At 41.5% G+C, this 27,486-nt stretch overlaps 1 protein-coding gene across 1 annotated transcript in view; it reads right to left on the reverse strand.

Moving 5' to 3' along the window:
- CLASP1 (cytoplasmic linker associated protein 1) overlaps window positions 1-27,486 on the reverse strand; it is a gene marked incomplete at its 5' end in the record, with an annotated part of 120,923 nt that overhangs the window by 25,668 nt on the left and 67,769 nt on the right. Inside the window, 4 exons of the mRNA XM_075117647.1 lie at window positions 2,750-2,866; window positions 9,608-9,714; window positions 10,827-10,970; window positions 17,111-17,206. Coding sequence (XP_074973748.1) covers window positions 2,750-2,866; window positions 9,608-9,714; window positions 10,827-10,970; window positions 17,111-17,206 — 464 coding nt within the window. The remainder of the gene's footprint in view (window positions 1-2,749; window positions 2,867-9,607; window positions 9,715-10,826; window positions 10,971-17,110; window positions 17,207-27,486) is intronic.

A 27,486-nucleotide genomic window follows, 5' to 3' on the forward strand; every position in this document is an offset into this window, starting at 1 on the left:
GGAATTATAAAATTGCAGACCTTTCAGGCTAGCAAAGGATGGATAATGCTTTAAATTGCTCTAAAATGCAACGTATGACTGCACCATGTACAAATGGAAACCGGAGGCCTTTTTGGGTTCCTGATGGACATCAGATGGGAGTCAGACAAGTCTGAGTTGATATCAACTTTAAAACATTATGTTGAGCTCACTCAGTCACCTTTCCATCAAAGGTAGCAAGAGTTTTGCAAATGGTTAAATGAGTAGCAAATCACTCCATGAGGTAAGTGCATCTCAGCGTTACTATACCTATTTTACAAACAGCTAAACAGACACCGAGTGGTTAAGTGATTTGCCCAAGGTCACACAATAAAAAACAAGCAGAATCAAGAACCGATCTCCAGGAATCCTGACTCCCCAGGCTTCTGCTATAATTATTACTCCTTCCCTTAAAGAACAATACTCGTCTGACAAATACTAAAGGCCAAATTTTGCCATTACATATGCATATACTCAACATGTACATGAAGGTAGAATTTATACCTAAAACGATAAAAATTTATATTGCAGTGAACCAACTCCCAAAGAATTGATCAAAGTAAAGAATTTGTGATGCCAAAGCAATAAAGCAAGATCTGAACAAAGAGGAACATTTCTGTGTGAGGGACAGTGGTTGGGAGTGTTCCTTATGGCACAAATTTAAAATTTTATGTAATTTAAAGACTACAGTGGCTTATAAATTCACATGCCATCTGCCTATTTTCATACCTCAACAGTGAATCTGTGAAAGAGATCGCATAATGGGAGAGCACAGTTTTGCATTTTAAATGAAAGAATACTCTATATGTGAACAAACACATCTATCAATTTGCCAGTACGTGTTTGTTTACTATATAGGTAATATGATGGAAACACAAATAAATGTAAGATGGATCTACATATACCTTCCAAAAAACAGACTGTCAACCACAACAGAAAAAATAATGACCCATGCAGAAAACTGGAAGAGTTACAGGATGAACAAGAAGGGATGAGTAGAGATAAGCAGCTTTTAGGGATGTCACAACATTATTTTCCGTCTGCCATGGTATCAAACACAATATGGCAATTTACCAATCTTGCTTCCTTTTCTGGTGTTTGAAATGTATTTTATTTTCTTAAAACAGTGTTTTTTAATTGGTGACACAATTAGCTAGGTAATCAACAGTTTAGCATCCTTAAGCAGCACCCCGTAATTCTACCTGCTTGCAGTTCCTCCTTTCACTTTCAAGCTTATGGCTGGTGTATACCTCAATGTTATCAGCTTATTGTCACAATAGGCATATCTTAGTGTTTGATAATCAGAGGTGGAATGATAAAAGAACCCTTCAGTACTAGGCTAGACAAGAAGGACCAGATCCAAAGCCCACTTACACCAATCGGTTGATTTTTATGTTACTGGATCAGGCACTAAATCAGAATCATATTGATCTTACTGATACTGATCTCTATATATTTAAGTAGATTCTAAAGAAAAAACAATTCTATTTTGCTCATTAACTTCAAATACCTGTCTTTGAGAATGTCCTAGATTTGCAGATTTTAAGTCCAGTAGGGACCATTATTATCATCTAGTCTGATTTCCTGCACAACACAGGCCATGGAATTCCACCTGAAAGCTCAGTAACTTGGCCCACATCTTTTGAAAATGTTTAGTTTTTTGACTATCTTTAGCTTAGCCAACACTGCATAAAATGTGCACTAAAGGAAAGTAAATTCCTAATATAGCTCTGACACCATTGTTTAATATTTTCCAGTTTGGAACTTCTTCCTTACAGGAAAAAATACACGGTCCACTCTAAGGCAATATTTCCACTAAAGTCAGGAGTAAGCACAGTCAATGGGAGTTTTGCCTGGGGAAAGGCTTCAGGATTTGAACCTATGTTCCTAAATAAACTCAGCAATCTAAATTAGAAATGTACCTTAAGAGCAACATTTGGATCCAAATTTTCCTGAAAATTTGGATCTGTAGTTCTGGTTCAGCCCACTCTACAGGTAGAGGCCAGAAAGGGTCAAAACGGGCAAATGCTGATCCTAAGCAGTGGTAAACAGTTGCTGAAAACCTCCTGGGACAATGACATTCAATAATAAATTATTTTTTCATGACATTAGACAGCCACATGGGAAACTCTACGATCCTAGTTGGCCGGCAAGTACTGCAACATCGTATGTGCATGCTTCATCTTCACAGTGCTTTACAGACATTAATTCCTCACAACAGCCCTGTGAGATCCCAGCTTGCATTTGCAAGTGCCTATTTGTGTGCATCCATGCATATTTCACATGGGTAATTTAGGTGCCTCCGTTTGAAGACCTAGCCCAGAATGTCACGAGACTGCGTACCATGTAATATAATCAGAACAGCCGAAACTGGAGAATTACTGAGTTCTGCATTGGAATTCAAACTGTATGAAACACAACAGGAGAAAGACTTCCCAGAAGATTCGATCTGAGACTTTTTTTCAATGCTGTGCTTTCCCGTGTAAGAAAGGAATGACAGAAATGCCACCTGCAGTCTCTGTAAGTTAATACTCTATGATTTCCAACAGACGAGAAAGCAGCTAGTTCCATTCACACAGAGCTTCACAGACCACCAAGAGCCCGGGGTTTATTCTCCTTTGGATGAAAATCTCTGGAAACATCCTGTCCCATTTTGAGAAAATTCCATCATTTGAAAGGTAAATAATATTGTGACACCTCAGACAAGTTGGTTTAACAGGTAGCTTGTTACCTGGGCGAGTAAGAGCGTCTGAAAGTCTTGTGGGAAGGAGCAGTGGGGATGGAGTTAGGCTGAGAAAGGGGAGGGGGGTGCTTCGACAGCCCATCTGCACTCCAACCCCAGAAACGACTGCAGTGATCAGACAAGGGGGCAGGGGGAAGAGAGAAAACAGGAAAAAAGGGAGAAAAAAAAGAAACTATAATCTGAGTGGTTTAGTGTTCTCATGCTTCCTGAGAAAGAAAGAAAGAAAGAAAGAAAGAAAGAAAGAAGTTTAACAGAAACAAAATGAGACAAGAATACTCCATCGGTCTCCTTCAGGTCATTGCTTTGGCCTTTAGTGTTGGTTTAGATGTTTATTGTTATTATTATTAATATAATTTAAACAGGCCAGTCCCTGCCTCTTTTATTTAATATATTTCAGACAATGGATGTAGCTTTTAAACACAATTCCTGAAATACTGTAAGTGAACTATGCTCTGTACATGTGCCTGGATTCAACCTTTGAGCAGATGTTTTTATACAACGGAATTTACCTGGAAAAGAGCAAGGGGAAGGAAGCCTGTTAAAGGGGTTTCAGAGTAACAGCCATGTTAGTCTGTATTCGCAAAAAGAAAAGGAGTACTTGTGGCACCTTAGAGACTAACCAATTTATTTGTGTATGCATCCGATGAAGTGAGCTGTAGCTCACGAAAGCTTATGCTCAAATAAATTGGTTAGTCTCTAAGGTGCCACAAGTACTCCTTTTCTTTTTGTTAAAGGGGTTTGATTCTAATCAGATATCCACAGGTATACTGTGTGGCTTGTAATATCTGGTTCTGTGTGCATGCACACAGCTGCATATAGTGAAATCCTGCAGTCTATACAGGCAAAATTCCCATTGACATCAGTGGGTGTTTAGTTTAAGAACTTCGGGACTTGGTCCTATGACAGTTCTTGAGCTACCCCACTTGTTTTATAATCAAGCAAAAGTGGACACAACTTCTGGGTCACAGGCTCAAACTGAACCCAGCTCAGCAATAAATGAAAAGCATTTCTTGACGGTTCTTGGTGTGGCATATACCACGAGTTTGTGGTCGCAATCCAGATACCAGAGGAAAATACTGAAAAGAATAATCACAATTGTCATCATTCTTGACAACCTCAGCAGATATATATATAGGACTGAATCAGCCATGGAGACTCAACTGTCCTCTCACTCATACAGGGATCCCTCCAGGCCATAGTTGAGGTGAAACTGCAAAATTGCATGGGGAAAGCGCCTGATAAATCAGAGAGCTTTCTAGTTTGAAGGGTCAATCCAGCAGTCAGGATGATGGTACCGTTAAAGTAGCCTATTGAAGGAAGGGTAACCTTCTGGTTAGAATCTACTATTCTCTCTTCTTGGGGGTAAACCAGCTCTAGGGTGACTGTGGTCCCAGAAATAGGAAGACCAGAACAATGAGCTGCTAGGCATGGGAGAAACAGGAAGCTCATCTCATGAGTTTCTGAGACACTCCCTTTATACAGAGATTATCTTTGACACTCTGACTCATCACTGCAGGCTTGAATTTCCTCCTGGGGTAGGTAAGCCCGCCCTGTAGCCGGTGTTCCAGAACCTGTGCAGGTCGGATAGGGTACATCTACACATCAAAGAAAAACCCGCGGCTGGCCCATGCCAGTCAAGTCAGGCTCACGGACTGAGGCTGTGGGGCTATTCATCGTGCAGACTTCCAGGCTCGGGCTGGAACCTGGGCTCTAGGACGCTGTGGGGTGGGAGGATCCCAGGGCTCCAGCTCCAGCCTGGAAGTCTATACAGCAATGAAACAGCCCCACAGCCTGCGGCCCGCGAGCCCAAGCGGACTGGCACAGGCCAGCCATGGATTTTTCTTTGCTGTGTAGACATATCTTCTGTCACTCTCCTTTCTACTGGGCCAATCCCTGGCTTAGACACTGAGTTTTAATTCAAATCATTCTGCATGTTTCTTTTGTGATATGTCTGCATAACGGCCATACAATGGTAAGATAAGAGCAACAGGTTTATTTTTATTTTATTTTTTTAAAACAACCCACTTTCAACTGGACACTGATTAAACTAGAGCCAATATTCAATGAGCATGTCAAATGCCTGAGAGCAGGAACAAATTGCTTGGGTCAAGGCAGAATGAGTAATTAGAAGCACTAACTTGCATCTTTGACATACAGGTCTCTGATTTTGTAGTATCCCCTTTAAACCACCCCTTCTCCAAATTTGCTAAAAAACCTATTCCTGGCAAGCAGGTTGGATTGTCTGCCTCTGTCTATCAGTTCATTCTCATCTTACATGTGTTTCCAGATTTCTGTTCTTGAGCTGTTGGGAGTATTCAGTGTGCCACTTTGTTTCTATTAAGTTTGAGTTCATTGTATCTAAAAATGTCACATTCATGTATAAATAAGTGAAAGATGCTACAAGACTGGAAACAGATACAAGTCAGAAATCTTTCTAGTGCACAAAACAGCAGTGCCATTCGAAAACCCATTTGAAGAGCAGTGTCAGGACATTCATTCATTAGCCAGGAATCAAGCAACAGGTGTTACAGAAATGCAGTAGTTTGCAAGAATGTTGCTTTACCAAAAAAAAAAATTACGACCATAAAATTCCATATCTCGAATCTCACCTACCTGTAAGACGCATTGATGGATAATAGAAGCTCATTCTTACTGTATAACTTCGGTTACTCTGTTAAGATCATTTCAATTCTTCCCCTCACCTAACGCTGAAGTTGTGAAAACGTCTTTTTGCAAAGGAAACACACTGAGGCTTAGTCTATATTACAAACTTATGTCAATATAACTACGTTGCTCAGGGTGAAGAAAATGCACATGCCTGAGCGATGCAGTTATACTGACCAAACTCCTGGTGTAGACAGCACTAGTCAATGGTAGGGCTTCTCTCATTGACATAGCTACTGCCTCTTGGGGAGGTGGATACCCACGCTGACAGGAGAAGTTCTCCTGTAGGCGCAGGTAGCATCTTCACTAAGCACTACAGGTAGCGCTGTATAGGTAGACAAGCCCTAAATTTCTTGTATTTCCCAATTCTCACAATTTTACAGTAGGGCAGACATCGAAATCCACTGTAACTAAATACAATTCCCTTTCATTTTGATTTTTTTGTTGTTGAATTATTTCCTGTGCAGATTATTTTTCTAGGGTGGAATTTGGTATTTTCATACTGTAAGTATTCTAAATACGATACTGCATTTAATCAACACTTAACATTGTAAACAAATCAACTTGATCACATGCTATACAAATGGTGGGCTAAATTCTCCCATCATTCATACTCATGCACCCCGACTTAACTTTATGGGCTTTTGGGTTGCAAGTTGGGACAGAATTTGACCCATTCATTTAATCTTATTCCCTCAACATAATTAAGGAACTCCACAGGCAAATTTAAAATCAGCATGCAACATCTTGGCTGATAAAAGATCGTTCCCAAATTGGAGTGGTACTCTCTATACTGGGTAATTAGAGCCCCAATACTCCTTTTTATTACAGTACATTATTTATTAAATCTCATAAGCCATTCCTCATTCAATACAACGGCAAACCATTCATTTCAGGGTCACATTTGATTCACTCAGGAGTTGTTCTTTCTTCATGTTCATACATGTGCTTTCTCTCTAGTTTCCACATTTTGATTGTTTCTTACATTACTCAAAAATATTTTTTTAAACTAAAAACCATAGAAAGCAAGAAAAAAAAATCCCCAAACTGATACAAATAGGAAAGCAGCTCACTAATGCAGTAGATATTCTCTAGTGAATCTGAAGCAGAACTGGCTGGATTTAATGAAATCAAGAGCAAAAGCCAGAAGCATTTTGTAAGCAAAATATCTTCCAAACAGAAGGGGGTATTTGCACACTCAGTTTTGCCTGGTTCAAAATGTTAGCTGTTGGTATCAGCAAAATTTAGCGCAGTCATAATTTTACAGCTCAATCCAAATGGCCTGAACGTGAAGAGAATCACAGAATTTAATTGCGAAGGCAACAATATGAGAAATGGCAAAAGCCAGTAATTTCGTGCAAGAACAAGGGCTTGCACACTGTATCCATATATAGGGCCATTGGTTTCAGTGGAGCCAAGCAGAGTCAGCTGAGGACCTGGACCACAGAACATAAGCATTAGGGGCAAGATCTCCAGATCGGGGCATAGCAGTTGTGCTCACTGAAACCTAAGTGCCTCCATAGGAACCATATGGTATCAAGTATCAAGGAGTAGCCATGTTAGTCTGTATCCACAAAAATAACAAGGAGTCCGGTGGCACCTTAAAGACTAACGGATTTATTTGGGCATAAGCTTTTGTGGGTAAAAAACCACTTCAGATGCATCTCCTTGTTGTTTTCAAAGGAACCACAGTTATCCAATTGGCATATGTAAATGGAATTGCTAGCCCCTTGGATGTACATATGCCTAGAAATCTACATTTTCAGGTCAAATCCAAATGTAATTTTCAAAATCAAAGCTGCTGGTAGGAATTGAGGCTAATATTTCAAGTAGTTGCACTTAAGCTGCGAATGCGAAATATGCAGCGATGCAGACACACGCAGGTGAATGGAACAGCGGGTGAAGCAATGGCAAACTGCATATGTAACTGAGGTGCAATCCTTTGAAAACGTAAACCTTACCCTTTAGAGACAAACAGGTTTTTAAACTATAGGGATGTGTGGGAATAGTGGAAATCCTTCTCTTTGAATATTTTCTACCCAAATGGCTAAAACTTTTTTATTGAAAAACTTTGCCAAATTTCAAATCAAAGGACAGTTTTAATCTTCTAAAATTTAGAGGTTATATCAGAGACACAATGATAACTATACCAGTGCCATTCATGCTGGTATAATGAGTCATAATCACTTTCCATAATCTGTTAGCACTTTTTCCAAAACTTTTTTTTTTAAATAAGTAGCAAATGTACCCTTCCAGCTACAGCTAAAATCACTCTTGTTCTACAGATTTTAAAATGGCTTCTAAGGCAGTTCCTTTTTCCAATTCTCATTTAAATGTTGGTCTTGGATAGCTAAATAAAATGAGGAAATTAAGCACGATTATTTTAAAATGAATCAAAGTTCTTACTCCGTGTTTCCAAGATCTATATGAAAATTTGAAGGAATTACTGTTCCAAAGGAAAAGGCCTCCAGAATTCTACATAGTGACAGGAACAGCTTCCTGATACAGAAGTGTGTCTTCCAAAATCATATGTCCTTTCTAGCTGTACCTAGAGAACATGGTAGATGAAAAAATGTCTACAGATACTGAACTTAAAACCCAGGGAAATGGACATTTTGAGGCACTGGAAATAGTGTAGCACCATTTCTATAAAATCATATAAGAGGATCTGAAATTAGGAGAGGTAACAAGGCAAGTACCAACAGATGCAAACAAAAAGACAAACTAAATGGCAATAAATGAAGTGGTGAATATCGGCTGTTTTATAAAGACCAAAAACAAAAGAGACATATCAAAATGTCATGGATTTAAAACTAGCTGCTGCATGCAAGTACTACCAATGACTTTGCATTTTGAACCACATAGACACAGAGATCTTTGCCTATAATTTCCCATGCCAGCCATTCAAAATCTTAACATCCCAGCAAGGAGAAGAGGAAGCACTGCTATTGGGATCGTCTGTCTGAAGTGAAATCCTAGTACTTTTATTAGTGAAAATTCCCTGTTAAAAAATACTTCCCATCCTTAACCCCACAGTTGATGATTCAATCTAGTCTTGCAAGCTCTAAGGCTGGCTTTGTAGTGAAGAAGATTTAGGGATGTGAAAATGTGTTTGGATACTCTGAAACTTTTGGCCTTCGGAGTATGCATTTTCTCGAGACGTTGCTTGGATCTGGATCGCAAAACTAGCCTGGTACCTGTAAGATTAACTCGTCACATGACTCCTGTCATAAGGGGACTCAGCAACAGAAGGACTTCTTGTGACAACACTTATGGGAACCAAAAACGTGCCCAGCCTAGCATCAGGATGTGTGAAGCAAAAAAATGGAGAATTACAACACACCATTCTGTTTGAATCTATATCTCCTCTGCTCTAATATCCTTCTGGGATCTGGTAGCAAAAACCCTGGAGCATGCTATAGGATAAGGCCAGTTGTGGTTATATCTCCATGGAGACACTTAATAGCACAGCAACAGGTTACAATGGCTTTGACTTCAGTACATTATGAATTAACACTGTTCCCCTCTTGCACTTTTCAAGTTTTTATACACAGAGCCTAGCAGCAACATTCATGGTCTTCCATGGCTGAGCACCCTCCTTCAAACCCCCTCCCCATCTTGCCTCCTTCTCAACTGCCTGACTCTATCAGCACAATACTGGACTTCCAGAATTCAGTCTTTCTTAATGGAATCACATCCTTCTAGACAACGTACCATATAGCCAGGCATACTGTTCAAGCAGCAAGCGCTGTCCTAGTAGAGATGGGTTCAAACCAAAATCCTGAACCTAAACACACCAACTCTTTGAGAGTGTTTGAAAACCAAACTAGGACCCAGATTCAAATAGTGCGGTTTGAATCTATCTCTAGCTATTAGACTTGAACTTTGAACACAGATGTGTGATTCTGTGGAGGGGATGGTTGTGAAGGAAAATGCACCGTTTTAAGTACATATTAAGACTTATGTTCCAGTTCCACTATCACATACATAAAAGTCAAATACTCACCATGTATTATTATGCTTTGTGTATGCATTTGTCAAACTCTGTTGAATTAAACAAATCTACCACATAATATTCTTGGTTTTAATCATCTTATTTGAAGAGTCACATTTTAGAGACGCACATTTAATATTGAAACTCTTGAAGACGCTGTAAGTACTTTAATTAAACTGCTGCATTACCTTGGAGACAGTCCACCATGGGAACAGTTGGTAGGGGAAGTTAAGGGGCTGGTCCTGCTGCTAGAATGCCGTGAAGGTGTCCGACCAATAGTATTGCTAGGAGAACCCTAATACAGAAGCAGGAAAAAGAGGATTAGGGAAATGTTAGTATACACAACAGACGGAGACAAAAATAAAATGGGCCCAAATTCTGCTTTCATTTACACTACGCAAACTTGATGGGTGAAAATCAGGACACTATTAGTCCCATTCCGATTTTAGTTTGTGCTATTACGCTCTGTGTTATCTACAATAAAGGATTTCAATAAGATTAAGTGATGGTGTAAACAAAAGCAGAGTCATTTACACCATTGCAACATGCGTAAAAAATGTTTCCATTCTGATTGGGTAGCATTATACACACAAGGTGCAAGGCACTAGAGAACACCACCAAGAGCACAGAGGTGTGCAGCGCCTTTTCCCTGTGGGTCTGATCCTGCAGTTCTTGCTCAGGCAAGACTCCCACTGCACGTAATAGATGTGCAAAGACTGCAGGACTTGACGCTATCTGAATTACACAGGATTTCCGTACAAATAAGTTGTTACAGTCAAGAGGAATTGCAGCAGAAACTATTCTGATAAATGCTGAACTGAGGAAAAAAAAGAATTTTGAGATTTACCAAAAAATTCCCTCCTTTTTCTTTCAATAGAATAAAACTATTTAAAGGCTTCATGTAGAATCAAAGTAGTGGAGCACTGGTTAGAGATGGAAAAGACCTACTGGATCAAAGTTCTAGTTCCCTGATGGAGAACGTAAGATATTAAACGGATTTCAATGGCAGTGCTGAGCACAGAGAGTTTGCAGGATCAGGCCCTTGATCTTAGCTAAAAGCTCAAGATAAATACTTCCAGTGGGATTTTCAAAAGCAGCTCAGTAACTTAGGAGCACAAGTCCCGTTGACTTTCATATGCTCCTAAGTCACTTAGTCTCTGTGCTGGCTGCACATAGATCAAACCTGAACAGAGCTGGCAGAGTTGTTTTAATGGTCACTTCAACAAAATGTCAAACAGACATTTCATTTCCAAGAGAAAGTGAACTTCATTAAATCTATTGTGGCATTATGCTGCTAGTAGGACTACAGGCATGCTACTGAACATCTGAAACAGCTGTTCCTCAGTGAATTGTTGTCTTCTGCAACTCTCCTCTTTTCTATGGACATTAGCTGCATAAGCATCTCACCACACTAGTGTTACTGGAGTTCTTGAGGTGGTTGTGTAGGAGCTTGGTAGCACCATCTTGGAATGTTTTTGGCAAGGCACCAAGTAACATGGTAAACTCAGGAGTGTTCAGTTCAAACAGTGAAATCAGGACTATTTGTGCTGCCTAGAAAGAAGACAAAAAGGTAAAAGCATCCATCAGTTTATCTCTTCTAAGAGTTAGAATAGTTTGCATTCTAGAAAGGATCCTTGCAGTAAATGTTACAGATTTTTCATTTAAACAGAAAATTACCATATGAGACAGACACATTTCTAACACACAGCAAGGAAGCACTGTTGAAACTAATCCTTTAGCAGTTAACGCTTACAATGTATTTTTACATGGACACTATTTATTTTCGAGGCTTACAGAGCTCCTCGTAGTTACAGTAATAAAGTCTTACAGTTCCTTCCTGCCCTGCAGCGTGTTTCCATTGAACACCACCAAGTTGCTGCTAGAAACAAAAGAAACCAAAAACAAAACAGAGACTTCTTTCAGAAGAGAGTAATTGTAAGACTACAAGACTGTAGCTTCTTACATTAGTGTGAAAGGGACTAATGCTCTCTCCACCCAAGGGATCCACAAATCTGATGCATCAGATAGAGAACCCCTGCTTTGTCCTTCACATATTAACCTTAACTCCTGATGCCCTGTATTGCAGCTACCAGCCTTAAGAGCAAGGATGACCAGCCAGGGCCCCTTCAAAGCCTAACAATGACAGAGAGAGAGAGGAATCCTCTTCCCCCTATTGGGTGTAGCATGCTGCATCTGCAGCTCCCTCACAGTCAACAGGTGAAATTCTGGCCCCATTGAAGCCAATGGGAATTTTGCCATTAGCTTCAATGGGGCCAGGGTTTCACCCCATGTGCCTAAGAAGTCTAGAAGAATAATTTCCAAGAGAAAGTGAACTTCATTAAATCCAGGTGGAAATGGAGAAGGCTGGGCAGAAATGGCTTTTAATGGGAATGTGTACAGTGTAAATAATTGCTAACAACCCGCAGAAGAACTGCACGGGCAAATTACACAGTCACATGTTTCTCACTGATATGGCCTAGGACTGTACAACCAGTACAAAATGCTCCAATTCTTCTTTCTCTTCCCTTGCTCGCTTTAGGGAAGTGTGAAGTGGTCTTAAAATTACTGATTCAGAACCGCAGCAGCAAACAACGAAAAAGAAGCTGCAGTAATGAAGGACCTCTAAAAAGAGCTCAGCGGCGGCAGGACGTTCTCCAGCCTGTTATTAGCTGGATGCGACTAACCTCCAAAGTATTTATCTGGATAAAGGGCAGTAGTTTAGGTGCACAAGCCAGATTACATGTGCTTTGATGCACAAAACTGCACACAGACTCCGCAATCGCAGACATTTGGTTTAGAAGCTTTCTGGAATCTCCTTAGACTTCCTAAAAATGAAGAACATCTTTAAAGAAGTTTAACAAACAAACTCATGTATTCCATTACTTTGATGGTAACTGCACTTTTCATTGCTTCAGCTGATTCAAAACAGAGGACATCATTTTTAGGAAATTAAGTATTTTAAAAGTTGCAATAATTAAGTGTATTCAGTTTCTTATGAAGTGGAATCCATTGGTAGAGAAGGAACGTGGGTACACAAAAACCCTTCCATAGCTAAACAGAATGAAAATACTCCACTGTTTCAGGGTGAAAACTATCATTCTAATTTTACTTACCACTCCATTCATTACTCTTAGAACTTAATAAGGCCCTGCATTAAAAGAAGCACTTTTCATCTGTAGATCTCAAAATGATCTTTAAAGGTGGGGAAGCAGCAGCATCTCCATTTGACAGATGAAGAAACTGTGGCACGGAGAGTTGAACGGACTTTCCCAGGATTGCACAGCAAGTCTCCGGCAAAGCCAATGAACAAAGGTCTCCAGCTTTCAGTTCCATGCGCTAAGTAAAGAGCATGCTGGCTCCTGAAAAAATTCCCATTCACTTCAACAGAAGCATGGCCTGCAGTTAATTACTTGAAACTAAGAGTCCCAGGGTATGGAAGGAGGGGGGAAATTATTTTCCCTTCGTACTTTCCTCTCCGAAAATCCTAACTCCAGACTCTTCCTCCTCTAACTTTCAATCAACTGTGCCAGGGAGTCTCCTTATCCTGTACCCAGTGGGGGACACATTTTGTTGTCTGTCCTGGTACTTGGACCTTTAATTTTCATCATCATATTTTCTGAAATGAAAACATTACTGCAAACAAAAGACCCCAAAACAGAATAGACAGCACACTGAATTGAATGAAATGATAATCATGAGAAAATACACACCCATTCATGAAATCATGCATACCCCCGGATTATTAATTTGGTGGTTAGGAAATCTACACGCAGTCACTAGTGCAACTTGACAAGCAAACCTTACCTTCAGTGAGACTTGAAAAAAAGAGGGGACTCGAGCAACGTTCGCAAGATAAGAACCTTTTTAAAAATAATTTGAAGTGGATTTTCAATGCCTTATCCTGCAGTCCTAACTCGGGCAAAGCACCAGCTGAAATTAATGGGTGTTTTGCCTGAGTTAGGGCCACAAGACCAAATCTATCAACATTGTCTCTCAATGTCTGTTAAGCTACACTTGGAATGTGCTGCTCTGTGGACTTCTCTCATCACATACCTCTTTCCATGGTAAGTTTATTTCCTACATAAATTGGGCCTGCTCCTGCCATCATTCAGTGCCTGGAACATCCACGGACGTCAATGGGAATTTCAAGAGGTAAGCAGGAAGCTACACAAAGGCTGGGTCCAAATTTAGAGCCAGACTGTGCCTGGACCTTGGACAGGTGCACAAGGCATGGGAAGGATGCAAGAAGCCTTCCCATTCCTTATATCCCTAGTGCACGGGCTAGGCACAACAGCAGTCCTTGAGCTCTCCTGTGTACAGAGAATGCTCTCTCATAATGCCTCAGGGGCAGGAAGAAGTTGAAGCCATAGCAGAAGGGAGTGCAAACTTCTATGTGTGATGCGACAGGCACCTTCCCCTTGTTCTCTACAATGCTCCAAGATGCATCATGCTTCTCTGAGGCACAATCTCTATTAGAGCTCCACCAGGGGCAGTGTGGCTTTGCTTCTTCCCAACATGGACCACTGCTTCATAGGCACAATTCGACTCTAATGCAGCAGTTTTGAGGACCCTTGTGTGCTGCAGACAAGTCCTGCTCCCAAGGTCATTGGAAATTTGCCATTGGCTCCTTCCCCTTTGCATTTACTATGGCCTACGTCAGGGGTTGGCAACCTTGGGCACGCGGCCCATCAGAGTAATCTACTGGCAGGCCGTGAGACATTTTGTTTACGTTGACCGTCCACAGGCATGGCCCCCCGCAGCTCCCAATGGCCGCAGTTCACCATTCCCAGCCAATGGGAGCTGCGGAAAAGACCTCCAGTATTAGGTACGCAAATGTCTATTTGGTAGTTTTCTGCCAAATGGACATCTAACCAAGGGTAGCATTTGGCCCAGGAAATATGTACTTTTATGTGGCACAAAAAAATGCATGAGAATGATGCACCCTATTTCTGAGGTGTGATACAACTAATAAGTACTTCTTTCAAAATATAAACTACTACCAGTAAATGGTGGTTCAGTAAAGGCACTGAGACAGTACTACGGCTCAGTGGTTTTTATTTCAACCTTGTCCTGGGAGAGGCAGCTCTTTTTAAACAATACTCAGCAACAACCTAGGTTCCCTCTATGCTGAGCGACTGCGCAGCTGCCTATTAAGCCCCACGCAGGGACTCATGGCTGAGGCGGGGAGAGAGGCTTCTCCCTCAGCATGGACCTGTTGCGGTGGGGAAAGGTGCCCCTCCCCCAGCCTCAACATGGACCTGCCCCAGACTTGCCGCGTCCGGGGGGAGGAGCCCCTCCCTTGGCCCAGCCCAGGCCCGCTGGAGGTGCTGTAGCCGGGGAGAGGCGCCTCTCCCCCTGCCCTGAGCTGCTGCAGCGAGAGAGGGCTGGGAGGGGTCCTCTCTCCCCAACTCAGCCCTAGGGAAGCCTGTACCACAAACCCCTCATCCCCGGCCCCACTCCAGACCCCGCACCCCAAACCCCTCATCCCCACCCCAGAGCCTGCACCCCCCCGATCCCCAATCCTCTGCCACAGCCCTGACCCCCTCATGCAACCCCCTCATCCCCAGCCCCACCCCAGAGCCTTCACACCTAGCTGGAGCCCTCACCCCCTGCATCCGACCCTCTGCCCCAGCCCTAAGCCCCCTCCCACGCTCTGAGCCCCTCGGCCCCACCCCACCACATGAGTTTTGTTACGTGCACCAAGATGAAGATGATGTGTCACATATCACCTCCATATTGGTGCACATAACAAAATTCATTCCACACATGGAAGTAAAAAAATAGAGGGAACACTGCCCACAACTATTTTTAACTGTACTGGTTTGTTTGTTTTTTGCAGGACTAAATTGCAATGCAAACTAGGGTTCTGTCTCTTTAGCTAGGATTTTCTGTCCAAGATTCAAAAGACAATGTTCTGTCCATGTTCCAGCCAAGCCAGTGGCACAGCTCACATTGACTTCATCAGCAGCAGGGTCCAAGCAGGCCTAAAGTTGGATCTATTCAGTGCTAAAAGTTTTACTGTCACAGCACGTCCTGATTCAACCTATTGGAGCCTTCCAGTTGGACTGTGGGTGAAATTTTCCTCTTAGATTTAAAGGGGACAGAAGCAGCACTCCTAAAGCTTTCTGGTAATCAGATGTATACTAGCTTGAAAATATATATCAAATTGAGTGTGTTTTCATTTATATTTAACTACTGTAATCGTAGAGGCCAATTTTTCAAAAGTGACCAGCGATTTTTGAGCATTTCAGTTTTTGGGTGCCCAACTTAAGATGCCTTAAAGGGGCAGATTTTCAAAGGGGTGCCCTTATAAGGTGTCTCAAGTTGAGCTCCCAAATCATATTACTTTTGAAACTCTTGGACCTAATCATTAACCACTGGACAGTCATTATAATAGTCAACAAACACACAGACAAACAGATTAATTCTGTACTTGCTTCACAAGCATTGCCCATGCAACACTCATGCTGAGGATAGGAAAGAGGGTATGTTATATGAATCTTTTCTCGCCTATGGGCCTCTGGATTCTGACATTGCATCAGCATTGTGCGAACTCAGCACATCTCCTGTCAGGGCCAGATAATCTAGATATTAGGGATCATCTCTTAATGGGCCAAATTCTCTGCTGGTTTAAACAGGAACAACACCCATGAAGACAGTGCCTGCTTATATTAGTGGGGGATCCGACTCCATGTCGGGATGTTGGATCATAGAATCACAGAATATCAGGGTTGGAAGGGACCTCAGGAGGTCATCTAGTCCAACCCCCTGCTCAAAGCAGGACCTAATCCCCAACTAAATCATCCCAGCCTGGGCTTTGTCAAGCCTGACTTTAAAAACCTCTAAGGAAGGAGATTCCACCATCTCCCTAGGTAACCTATTCCAGATCACTCAATAGGAATGTGTTACTTCCATCATTCCCTCAATAATTATACCCTTACATGTTCCATAAGCTTTTGGCTGCTCACAAAGTGCATTGACTTCTGCAAAGGCTTTGCTATCCAACAGCATCATATGACATGAATATTTAATATTCAACGTCCCATTTTACACTAAGAGGAATTGGTTGGTTGGCGAGCCAGATTCACTAAATTCCTATGTCCCTTACAATCTAGTTGAAATATACAAAATCACTTTGAAACCAGGCTTGGCAACCTTCAGGTTACAAGAAATGTCACGATCACATGGGAGAATGAATTCATTTTAGGAAGGGAGTAGAATCAGTGTCCTGAGCTTAACATGAGTGGCTTGAAAAGTCTATCCAGCCAGCTCATATAGAAAATTGCAGTTAGTCTGATCCCCAGTAACCATATCAGACCCTTAGAGCGGTCAGCAGCCAAGTTAGGCTGCTCTAACTTATGCTGGGGACTAGCCTGACCACAGTCTGCCCAGGACAAGGGAAGTGAAAACTCCACCTTTGTGCCCTCTCTCCTGAGCTGTGCACTTCTCAACCACAGCCAGCAACCTGGGCCAGACTTATCCCAGCTATAACTTTTAGACAATAATTTTAGTAGAAAGACACACTAAAACCAAACTATTATTTCACATACACACACACACATATAAATGAGGCATCGCTTTTTCAGGCATTCAGTTAATGTCTCTTTACACAGCTAGACTGTATTAGAAATCTAAACTGCAAACAGAAAGTGTATTTTGTGATTAGTGTACATCTGTACAGTGTAGTCTACCTGTTTACATTTCTCTTCCAAGTTTCCTTCACCAGGCCCTGAGGAGGCTGCAGTTGTTCTAGCTGGCAAATCCTCACCTACCCAACTATGCATGGTCTGGGTTCAACAAACAGGAAATGTGTTATTATTTGATAAGGAAGCACAAGATTTTCAACAACTAGCATCTAAATGTAATATATATTCCAGCTTCTGGCATGAGGTGCATCTTCAGTACAGGTTGCTTTCCTAATTTGGGATTAATAAAAAAACATATTAATATTTGAATCAACCAGCAGGAAGATTCTAGTCAGTGAGATCACTGGTTTTATATCTAATTTGCCTTAGATCTCTAGTTAATTTTTCCCAAATCCTTCTGTTATAATAACCCTTAGCATTCACCTATGAAGATGAAAAGCCCTGCATATGTTCAGACATTAACGAATTAAACCCTGCAGCCACCATTTGTTAAGTGTGATTATTATTCTTACAGACAGCAAAACCAATAGACAGAGATTTAGGTGATATGGTTCAAGTTCAGTGTCAGTTTAGTACTTGAGAATTCCTGACTCTGAGTCTTGTGATGAGTTTACTAGCCCAGTGCTCTTTGCAAATGCATCTTACAGTGTGCACCAGGCTGTGGGAATGGCTACGAGTTCTACACTCCCACTGCACATTGTTTTATTCTTAATTTTGTTAGAAATGATAAAATTGTGTGTGCGTTTCTCTTTTCACCCCCAAGTGTAAGACAAGTGTGTAGATTTCCATTTTAAAACCAGCATAAGATATATGGACGCAGGAAACTCTGTCTACTGTTATAGACTTAAATAGCTTAATTTGTACGGAATTATACTCTACCAGTGATCATGCAGAATCCACATGAGGTATTAGGCTACAGCAGTTTTGCATTAGGCTGTTTGCACTAGCAAGTATATGTGGATAAAGCCATGTTGGTATCAGATCCACATCAGAGAAGGCTGTTGCATTACCTGTCTCACTCACTTCCAACTGGAATGGTTTGCAGGCCTTAATTGAGACTCACTGAAATGGGATTTTGGGCAGGTGATTTAGCATTACTGGGGTATTGTTACCCCATACCCCTTGGCCAAACTGAGCCACACTTGTTTTCCCAAGTATGTTGACTTTTGAATCTGAAGGCTACAAAAACAGTTAGATTGGCGAAGAACTCCAAAGAATCAAAGTTAAGCACTTCAGTTCACAACCCACTCAAGTCTCTTGACTAGCTAGCGCTTACGGATCAGACTGTACAATGTTCCCAAAGACTTCAATTACGTTACTCTGTTTATACCCACAATCTGCAAAGTAAAAACTACATTTTACACAAATCTACATATATTCAGATGTAAATATACACACATACACACACAGACCACATCCAAATTATATATAGTGAACATTGATATATACTGATATTATATATACACATCATATACTTGTATGTGTGTGTGTGAATAGTTATATATCTATCATGTGTTAGTGTGTATTCACACACCCACAGATACAAACATGATGCCTGCATACACATTATATTAAACAATTTCTTCCTGTCTCAGAGAGCAGTCACCCGGTATACCAGCTCTAAACTGTAAAATACTTTATTTTACCTAAATACCACCCTGCATAAAAACAACTGTTTGTTGTATAAAACTGCTTTCAAGCCAAGGGATCCCAAAGCACCATGAAAATCCATAATGATCATTTTAAGGAAATTATTTACCCTAGGGACTGTGCTATCCAAGACGCCCTAAAATTTTCATCTGTGAGCCTATGAATGTTAGAAAATCGGTTTCTTACAGAGCATACAATAAAAATATTTGGACTCACACAGCAATCCTGCCTCAAATTTGAAACAAACAGAAAATGACCTCCACATATTTGGAAACAAGACTGAGTACACTGAGATCTTTATTTTCTAACAATATTAAAGGAAATCAAGTAAAGAAATACCCATTTTGAGATTTTTATTATAGATTTTCTCCTTCAGTTGCTTGTAAGCATAGGGATAATGTTGAAGTCATTTAAAATGGCTAGTCTTTGCACTCGTACACCTTGACTTCTTTAAAAGACCTGCATTACAAGGTGGACCTCAGTGGTACAGCCACAGTACCATTTTAGTCCCCATACAGGTCTTGATGGAATCCCAAAACCTGATTCTCCATTGCTGGACTCTTTGTATAGCCAATGACACATGGATGGGGTGGGTCTCGGAACATTACCAAACCAGAGCTCTCAGGTCATTTACACAGTGTTTGCATTTTACACAGGTGTAAAGGTCTGCACAAGCTGCAGGGCAATAAAGAATCAGACCCAAAAACTGAACTAGAGCTCCAAGGAGAACAGGTCTTACGGTCCGTTCTGGCAAAGTGCAGAAGTCCATGGCAGTTTGAGGGTGCTTCATACGTCAGTGCCTTTATAGTAATTCATAGCACTAACACGCAACTCTAGATTCTAATATAGTTCAGGAAACTGCAAAGGGAATGCACAGCCCCCTAATAACACAAGGACAAAATACGGGTGCATAAATTGCCTCTCCTTGCAAAAAAATGTGCATGTGTACCAACTGTGTGTATACATCCTGCATTTGCACACAAAAAACAAGTACCTGCACACACACAGGAACTGCCAAAATCATGCAGACACAATGTTAGTACCCAAAGGCGAACATCTGACATTTGGTGCTAGCACAACAGTGTGAAGGTGTCATATTTGTTTAGCACCAACAACGTGCATCTGTGGTAGCTTCTTGGAAATCCGATTTGAACGCTCAAAGCAGCATTAAAAAAAAAGCAGCATTTTATTCTTAAAAATCAGACAATATTCTTTATCCTGTTGCTCAGTAACATGTTCAGGGTGCAGGCCACAATTACAGTTCATTAAAAGCCTTCCGAGACTACTTTTCAGCAGAGCTTTTAACTAAGTCACAGCAGTGCTTCATGCAGGCCAGGCACCAGATATACGGCACTTCAGTGGATTTTTGCCAGCCCAGTAATGTCTCAAACACAGTCAGAGCAGCACCGTGCAAGCTCCAGGAGCGATTTTGCAGCTTTCGTCCTTTAGCATTGCTACAAAGGAGTCCGTTTGCATTTTTGTAGCAAAGTTTGTTCTTCTGGCCATTGCACAGGTCCTTATATAGCCTACATATTTACTCCCATTTTAAACAGAGTGTTACAGTAATAGCTGTATTTTAACCAAACTCTTTTCTTCAGGTGTCCACTACTATCTCTTCTTTCAAAGTGACAATACCTGTATCTGTTAATATACTGCTTCCTACACCTTAATCTTTAATGGATGACCTCTGTGCACTTCCTTGAGTATTTGCTGGTTTGATATCTTTCTTCTGGATTTATCCTTTTCTCCTGGTATAACTTAGAAATGGTTTCCTCTTGTTCAAAAACGCCTTCCACTTGTTTTCAACATCATATATGACTTTTCATAAAATGGACTCGTGTTAGATCTGAGACCTGTGCTCTCCCCCTTGGTCATTCCAAGTGCCTAAGAGAATCTTGAATGGGTTTCTGGATTTAATCCATCTCAAAAACTATTTTGGCTTCCAACTTGTTTTAGTTCATATGCACTGGTGAGTGAAATCTACACCAGCGATGGACCAACATTAAACAATTAATATAAGAGATTGATGAAGGCTCTACATTGAGGAGAATCTCATCTTGGTGTGAGTTCAAGTGATACCACGCAGTCGTTTGTGCTTTTCCACTCTTTTTGCAATGTCTCTGTCATCTCAGTTGAGTCCCATTCTTCTGGGGTCTCCACATAGATTAGCTAGGTTGTACCTGGGGGCCAGTGGAGTTCCATGAATGCAGTTGGAGACACTTTGCCCAAAGCTCAGTTTAAAACCAGAGCAGTTGAAAAAGTAGTGTTCCAAGTTCTCAGACACCCAAGTAGGAGACGGAATGGTACTGCGTGACACAAGGATGCCACAATTCAAGGCTTGTACAATAAACCACCTCGATAATCGCATTCTATCAGCAGAAATACCCTAGAGACATGTCAGGTAACTGGAAGATTTTCTTCTTTCCTGTGAAGGCAATGGACCGAATCATGGTCCAACTGAAGTTACTGGGAGTTTTATCACGGACATCAAGGCGATCAAGATTTTACTTATTAGCAGGACAGCAGGCAAAGTGTCACGTAAAGCACTGGCCTGTCACCTGGGGGAACTGGTTCTTGTTCAACCTGCACAAAAACGTGTTTTAAATGCCAAGGTCAATCTGTTTTTGCATACTTTGCAATTGTTCTTCATGGTGTGGGACAACCCCACATTCTGAACTAAACATCTCTGTCCCATGCAAGCCTTCAATACAAGGCTTCTTTACACGTAAAGTTTACCAGAATGCAGCAGAACTGATGAGTAAGGCTACGTTTTAGTCACGGGTATTTTTAGTAAAAGTCATAGACAGGTCATGAGCAGTAAACAAAAATTCAGAGCCTGTGACCTGTCCCGACTAAAACTTGGGGGGAGGGGCATCTGGGGGCAGCCTGGGGGTGCCACAGGTACTCGGGGTGTGGGGGTGGTTTACTGCCTGGGGGGTGCCACGGGTGCTCGGGGGTTGGCAGGGCTGGGGCAGGTTCCCTACCTGGCTCCTGGGAAGCGCCAACATCCAGCTCCTAACTCCATGGGCTGCCTCCGCTCTGCCCCAAGCCCTGGTTTTGCAGCTCCCATTGGCTGGGAACTGTGGCCAATTGGGGCTGTGGGGGCAGTACCTGCGGGCGGAGGCAGCCCGTGGAGCTAGGAGCTGAGGGAGGGGAGTTCCTGTCGCCCTTCTGGGGAGCCCCCCCAGGTAAGCACTGCCCCACACCCCAACCCTGAGCCCTCCACACCCAAACTCCTGCTGCTGGGTGGTGGGGAGGCCGCGACTGGACCAGCAGCCAGGGCTGCCCAAGCTGCTCAGGCGGCTCCCAGGCACACAGCTCCACACAGGCTGCTGCAGAAGTCACAGAGGTCCTAGAAAGTCACGAAATCCATGACTTCCGTGACAAACACAGAGCCTTACTGAGAGTTATATACCTAGGGTCAAAATGCCTATCTGCAACCAGTGGTGTAACCGCAGAATTGGATCTGACCCTGGAAATTACAGAACAATTCACTTCATTGTACTTAGAATATTTTCCCACATAGGGCCTGATCCTGAAATACAAATTCAATGGGAGATCTGCCTGAGTAAGGACTACATGGTAACTCCCTATGAAATATCAGTAATTACATGCTAATGTATTGATAACTGCAATTTACCCACATCAGCACTATTTGCATTGCAATTTTGTGTCACTTTTCCTGAATAGTGATAACTACATCCAGATCTTAAATAGCACTTTGTCATCAGTAGCTCTTTACAAAGTGCTTTACAAAGGAGTTCAGAATCATTATTCCCATTTCACAGATGAGAAACTGAGGCACAAAGAGATGTATGACTTGCCCAAGGTCAGGCAGCAGACTAGCAGCAGCCCCCTGTCTTCTGAGGCCCTGTCCAATGCTCCATCTACAACCTCACACTGCTTCTGAATAGTATCACCCAAGCAATGAACTTTAGTGAAACTGACAGTAATTTACATGCTTACATTACAGCTATAGTTTGCCCTCAGATAACCACGCACAATTCCATTGCATCTGAGAACAAAATCTGATCCATGCACCACAAAACCTGCTTTACACAGAGAGCATGATCTGTGATGCAGAGGATAGTTTTTGTTCTGCACACACTAAATTGCCTTTCACCCCTTTTTCGTATGGTTTCTAGCAAGTTACTCCTAGCTCATATGCAGCAGAGTAAATACTCTCTTGTGTTAACAGTCTTTAAAAGCAGGAGAAATATTTACCCCTTAACACTCTGGATATCATTGCAGTTCCCCCTGTTTTAAAAATTAAGCTTAACATGCACAATTTACTGACATAGTCAATAGTTTTTCATTGTGAACTGAACGTACGTTTATTTCCATTTCACTGTGAGGTGGAATCATGACATTACATAAATACTAATTGGTGTTAACTACTCATTTCTTTAAAGTAGATCACAGCTATTTAAAGCTACAGTGGGTCATAAGTTTAGGTATAGGTATTACCTATGCACAAGTATAAACTGCCTCGGGAGACACAGCAGAACGTTTGGAATATCGGTATAGAAGGTACAGCTTGCGCAGGAAGGACAGGCAGGGAAAAATGGAAGGACTTGTTGCCTCGTATATAAAAGGTGTATACACTTGCATTGAGATTGAGGTGGAAATAGGAGACAGACTTGTTGAGTAAGTAAGTAAAGTATAAAAGGGGTAAAAAACCAAGGGTGATGTCATGGTAGGGATCTATTATAGACTATCTAACCAGGAAGAAGTGGATGCGGCTTTTATTTAATAACTAACAAAATCATCCAAAGCACAGGACTTGGTGATGATGGGGGTCTTCAACTCCCCAGACATCTGTTGGGAAAATAAGAAAGCTGGGCACAAACTATCCAATAAGTTCTTGGAATGTATTGGAGAAAACTGTTTATTTCAGAAGGTGGAGAAAGTCACTGGGGAGAGGCTGTTCTAGATTTAATTTTGGCAAATAGTGAGAAACTGGTTGAGAATTTGAAAGTGGAAGGCAGCTTGGGTGAAAGTGATCATGAAATGATAGAGCTCATGATTCTAAGGAATGGTAGGTGGGAAAACAGCATTATAAAGATAATAGAATTCAAGAAGGCAGACTTTAGCAAACTCAGGGAGTTGGTAAACAAGTCTAAGGGAAAACAGTTCAAGAGATTTGGCAGTTTTTCAAAGAGACATTATTAAGGGCACAAGAGCAAACTATCCCACTGTGTAGGAAAGGTAGGATGTATGGCAAGAGACCAGCCGGGTTTAGTCAGGAGATCTACAGTGATCTGAAACTCAACAAAAGAGTCCTACAAGAAGTAGAAGTTAGGTCAAATTACAAAGGATGAATATAAACAAATAACACAAGTACCTAGGGACAAAATTAGAAAGACCAAGGCACAAAACGAGATTAAGCTAGCTAGAGACACAGAGAGTAACAAGAAAACATTCTACAAACACATTAGAGGAACGAGGGAGACCAAGGACAGGGTAGGCCCATTACTCAATGGGGTGGGAAAGATAGTAACAGAACATATGGAAATGGGAAAAGTATTGAATGCCTCTTTTTTTTTTCAGTTTTCACCAAAAAAGGTTAGTAGCGATTGGACATCTAACATAGTGAATGCCAGTGAAAATGAGGTAGGCTCTGAGGCTAAAATAGGGAAAGAACAAGTTAAAAATTACTTAGACAAGTTAGATGTTTTCAAGTCACCAGGGCCTGATGAAATACACCCTAGAATACTCAAGGAGCTCACTGAGGAGATGTCTGAGCCATTAGTGATTATCTTCAAAACTCATGCAATACGGGAGAGATTCCAGAGGACTGGAAGAGGGCAGATACAGTGCTAATCTTTTAAAGGGGGAATAAGGGCAACCCGGGGAATTACAGACCAGCCACCTTAACTTCAATACCCAGAAAGATAATGGAGCAAATAATTAAGCAAACACCTAGAAGATAATAAGGTGATACAAAAGTCAGCATGGATTTGTCAAGAACAAATCACGTCAAACCAACCTAACAGCTTTGTGGATGGGGGGAAGTGGTAGATGTGGTATATCTTGACTTTAGTAAGGCTTTTGATACAAACTAGGGAAATAGAACCTAGGTGGACTACTATAAGGTGGGTGCATAACTGGTTGGAAAACCATTCCTAGAGAGAAAAGGAGTACTTGTGGCACCTTAGAGACTAACAAATTTATTTGATCATAAGCTTTCGTGAGCTATAGCTCACTTCATCAGATGCATGACGTAGCTCACGAAAACTTATGCTCAAATAAATTTGTTAGTCTCTAAGGTGCCACAAGTCCTCCTTTTCTTTTTGCGGATACAGACTAACACGGCTGCTATTCTGAAACTATTCCCAGAGAGTAATCATCAGTGGTTCACAGTCAAGCTTGAAGGACATATCGAATGGCATCCCGCAGAAATCAGTCTTGAGTCCAGTTCTGTTCAATATCTTGATAAATGATTTAGATAATGGCATAGAGAGTACATTGATAAGTATAGGTTTCAGAGTAACAGCTGTGTTAGTCTGTATTCGCAAAAAGAAAAGGTGTACTTGTGGCACCTTAGAGACTAACCAATTTATTTGAGCATAAGCTTTCGTGAGGTCTCTAAGGTGCCACAAGTACTCCTTTTCTACTTATAAGTATGCAGACGATGACAAGCAGGGAGGGGAGGGGGGTTGCAAGTGCTTTGGAGGGTAGGTTTAAAATTCAAAATGATTTGGACAAACTGAGAAATGGTCTGAAGTAAACAGGATTAAATTCAATAAGAACAAACGTGAAGTACTCCACTTAGGATAGAACCCATCAGTTGCACACATACAAAATGGGAAATGACTGCCAGGGAAGGAGTAGTGCAGACAGAGATGTGGAGACAGTGGATCACAAGCTAAATATGAGTCAACAGTATAACACTATTGCAAAAAAAAGCAAACATCATTCTGGGATGTATCAGCAGGATTGTTGTAAGCAAGACACGAGAAGTAATTCTTCCACTCTACTCCACGCTGATTAGGTCTCAACTGGAGTATTGTGTCCAGTTCTGGGAGCCACATTTCAGGAAAGATGTGGACAAATTGGAGAAAATCCAAAGAAGAGCAAAAAAAATGATTAAAGGTCTAGAAAACGTGACATGAAGGCTTCTTCAATTATTATCAATAATAATTATTTCTGTTACACCAGTCAGGGCCCCACTGTGTCAGGCACTATACAATATACAGGAGACATCCCTGCCCAATAGCACGTACAGTTTGAGGTCCTGTCTACATTGGGAGTTTTGTACCAGTGTAGCTACCATGATGTAGTTGCACCAGTACAAACCCCTAGTGTACAAGCACAGCATCACTGTAATGCGTGACTTGTCCATGGGGAGCAAAAGTTGTTCCCATTACATGGGCTGTGTGAAGTGAGCTGATGGTATCAGTCCATTTCCTGCTGGACAAATGACCACAACAGTTTATACTAAATTACATCCCTTCTTGGCAGTCTCCAAAGTACAGGCACGTAGTTACTTGGAGACTGAACTCTCCTTGTCACTCTCGAGATGGTCCCCACATTTCTGGTTGCAGGGAAGTTTGCATTTCAGACCTCTGTTCTGTAGCCAGAGAACCTCAGTCTTCAGGGCTGGGCAAGCTGACCCCTTTCACGCACACTAAATTTGCTAAAGGACTCACCTTTTGCTTCAGGCTTTTCCAGAATAAAAATAAATCTTTTTGATGCAAAATTTTGGTATTCTATTCCACATTCTCAACAAAACATGTTGTTAATCTGTGTTCTTCAGAGCAAATTTTGCCTGTTTAAACTGGCCCATGATCATTCAGTTCATTATTGTATTATGAATTTAACAACTTCACTGACTGCAACCTTGCCAGAGACAAGGGCTGATGATTCTGCATAAACCATTTGCTGCTGCTAATCAGTGTCACATCCAGAGCCTGCAGTTTGCATGGTGTGCCTCCTGACATTAATGGGTTATTTATTTATATATAAAGGCATCAGTCCTGCTGACAAATGAAGGCATGGATTATATGGGCACTCTGCTCATTTTTAGTAACCAAAATTAATATTTTGCTTTAACTGGGTAACCTACAATAAAGCTTTTCAGCCAAGTGTAGTAGCCACATATGGGTTTTAATAAAATAGATTCTGTAATCTCAGATCAGCCTCCAAGGCAGTGTGACAATTATTAGAGTATTGTTTAGTTAGAATTAACTTGCAGTTGACATAGATCTCTGCAGTAGATGAAGCTAGGAACAAACACTTACTCCCAGTATATACTGGCTGTATATCTTAACAATACTGGAATCTGACTGTCCTATGCATCCAAATTTTCAGCTGCAGCAGAGAGGCTCCTCTTCAATTTTGCATGCAGCAATGATGACACCTAATGGTGGAAACATTTTTTTCAGCTGTGCAATCCCCAGAGCTTTTGCCTTTCAAGCCATGGTTCTAGTAGTTAAACAGAGAGCTACAACTTTACTAAGCTACTAAAGAATTCACTCCAGCACTCCCTCCCTCCCTCCCTCTCTCCTGTCACCAAGCAGTAAATTAATCAGACTGAAATGTTTGGGGTTCAGGTGAAGCCCAGGGAACAAGCACGCTGTTTCACTCTTCATTTAATTCTTTCTGATTTAAAATGGATATGTGCATTCTAAGTTGCTTTAGATCTAGTCTGTGGTTTAAAGTTGTCATAGCTGCTATTCAGAGCAGGGACTGTCCTGCTGAAGCGAAGTGTCAACTTGCATGCACATTGTGTAAAGAGTTGTCACTTTGGATGGGCTATCACCAGCAGG

The sequence above is a fragment of the Caretta caretta genome, chromosome 11 (assembly GCF_965140235.1).
Source record: "Caretta caretta isolate rCarCar2 chromosome 11, rCarCar1.hap1, whole genome shotgun sequence".
Classification (NCBI taxonomy): Eukaryota; Metazoa; Chordata; order Testudines; family Cheloniidae; genus Caretta; species Caretta caretta.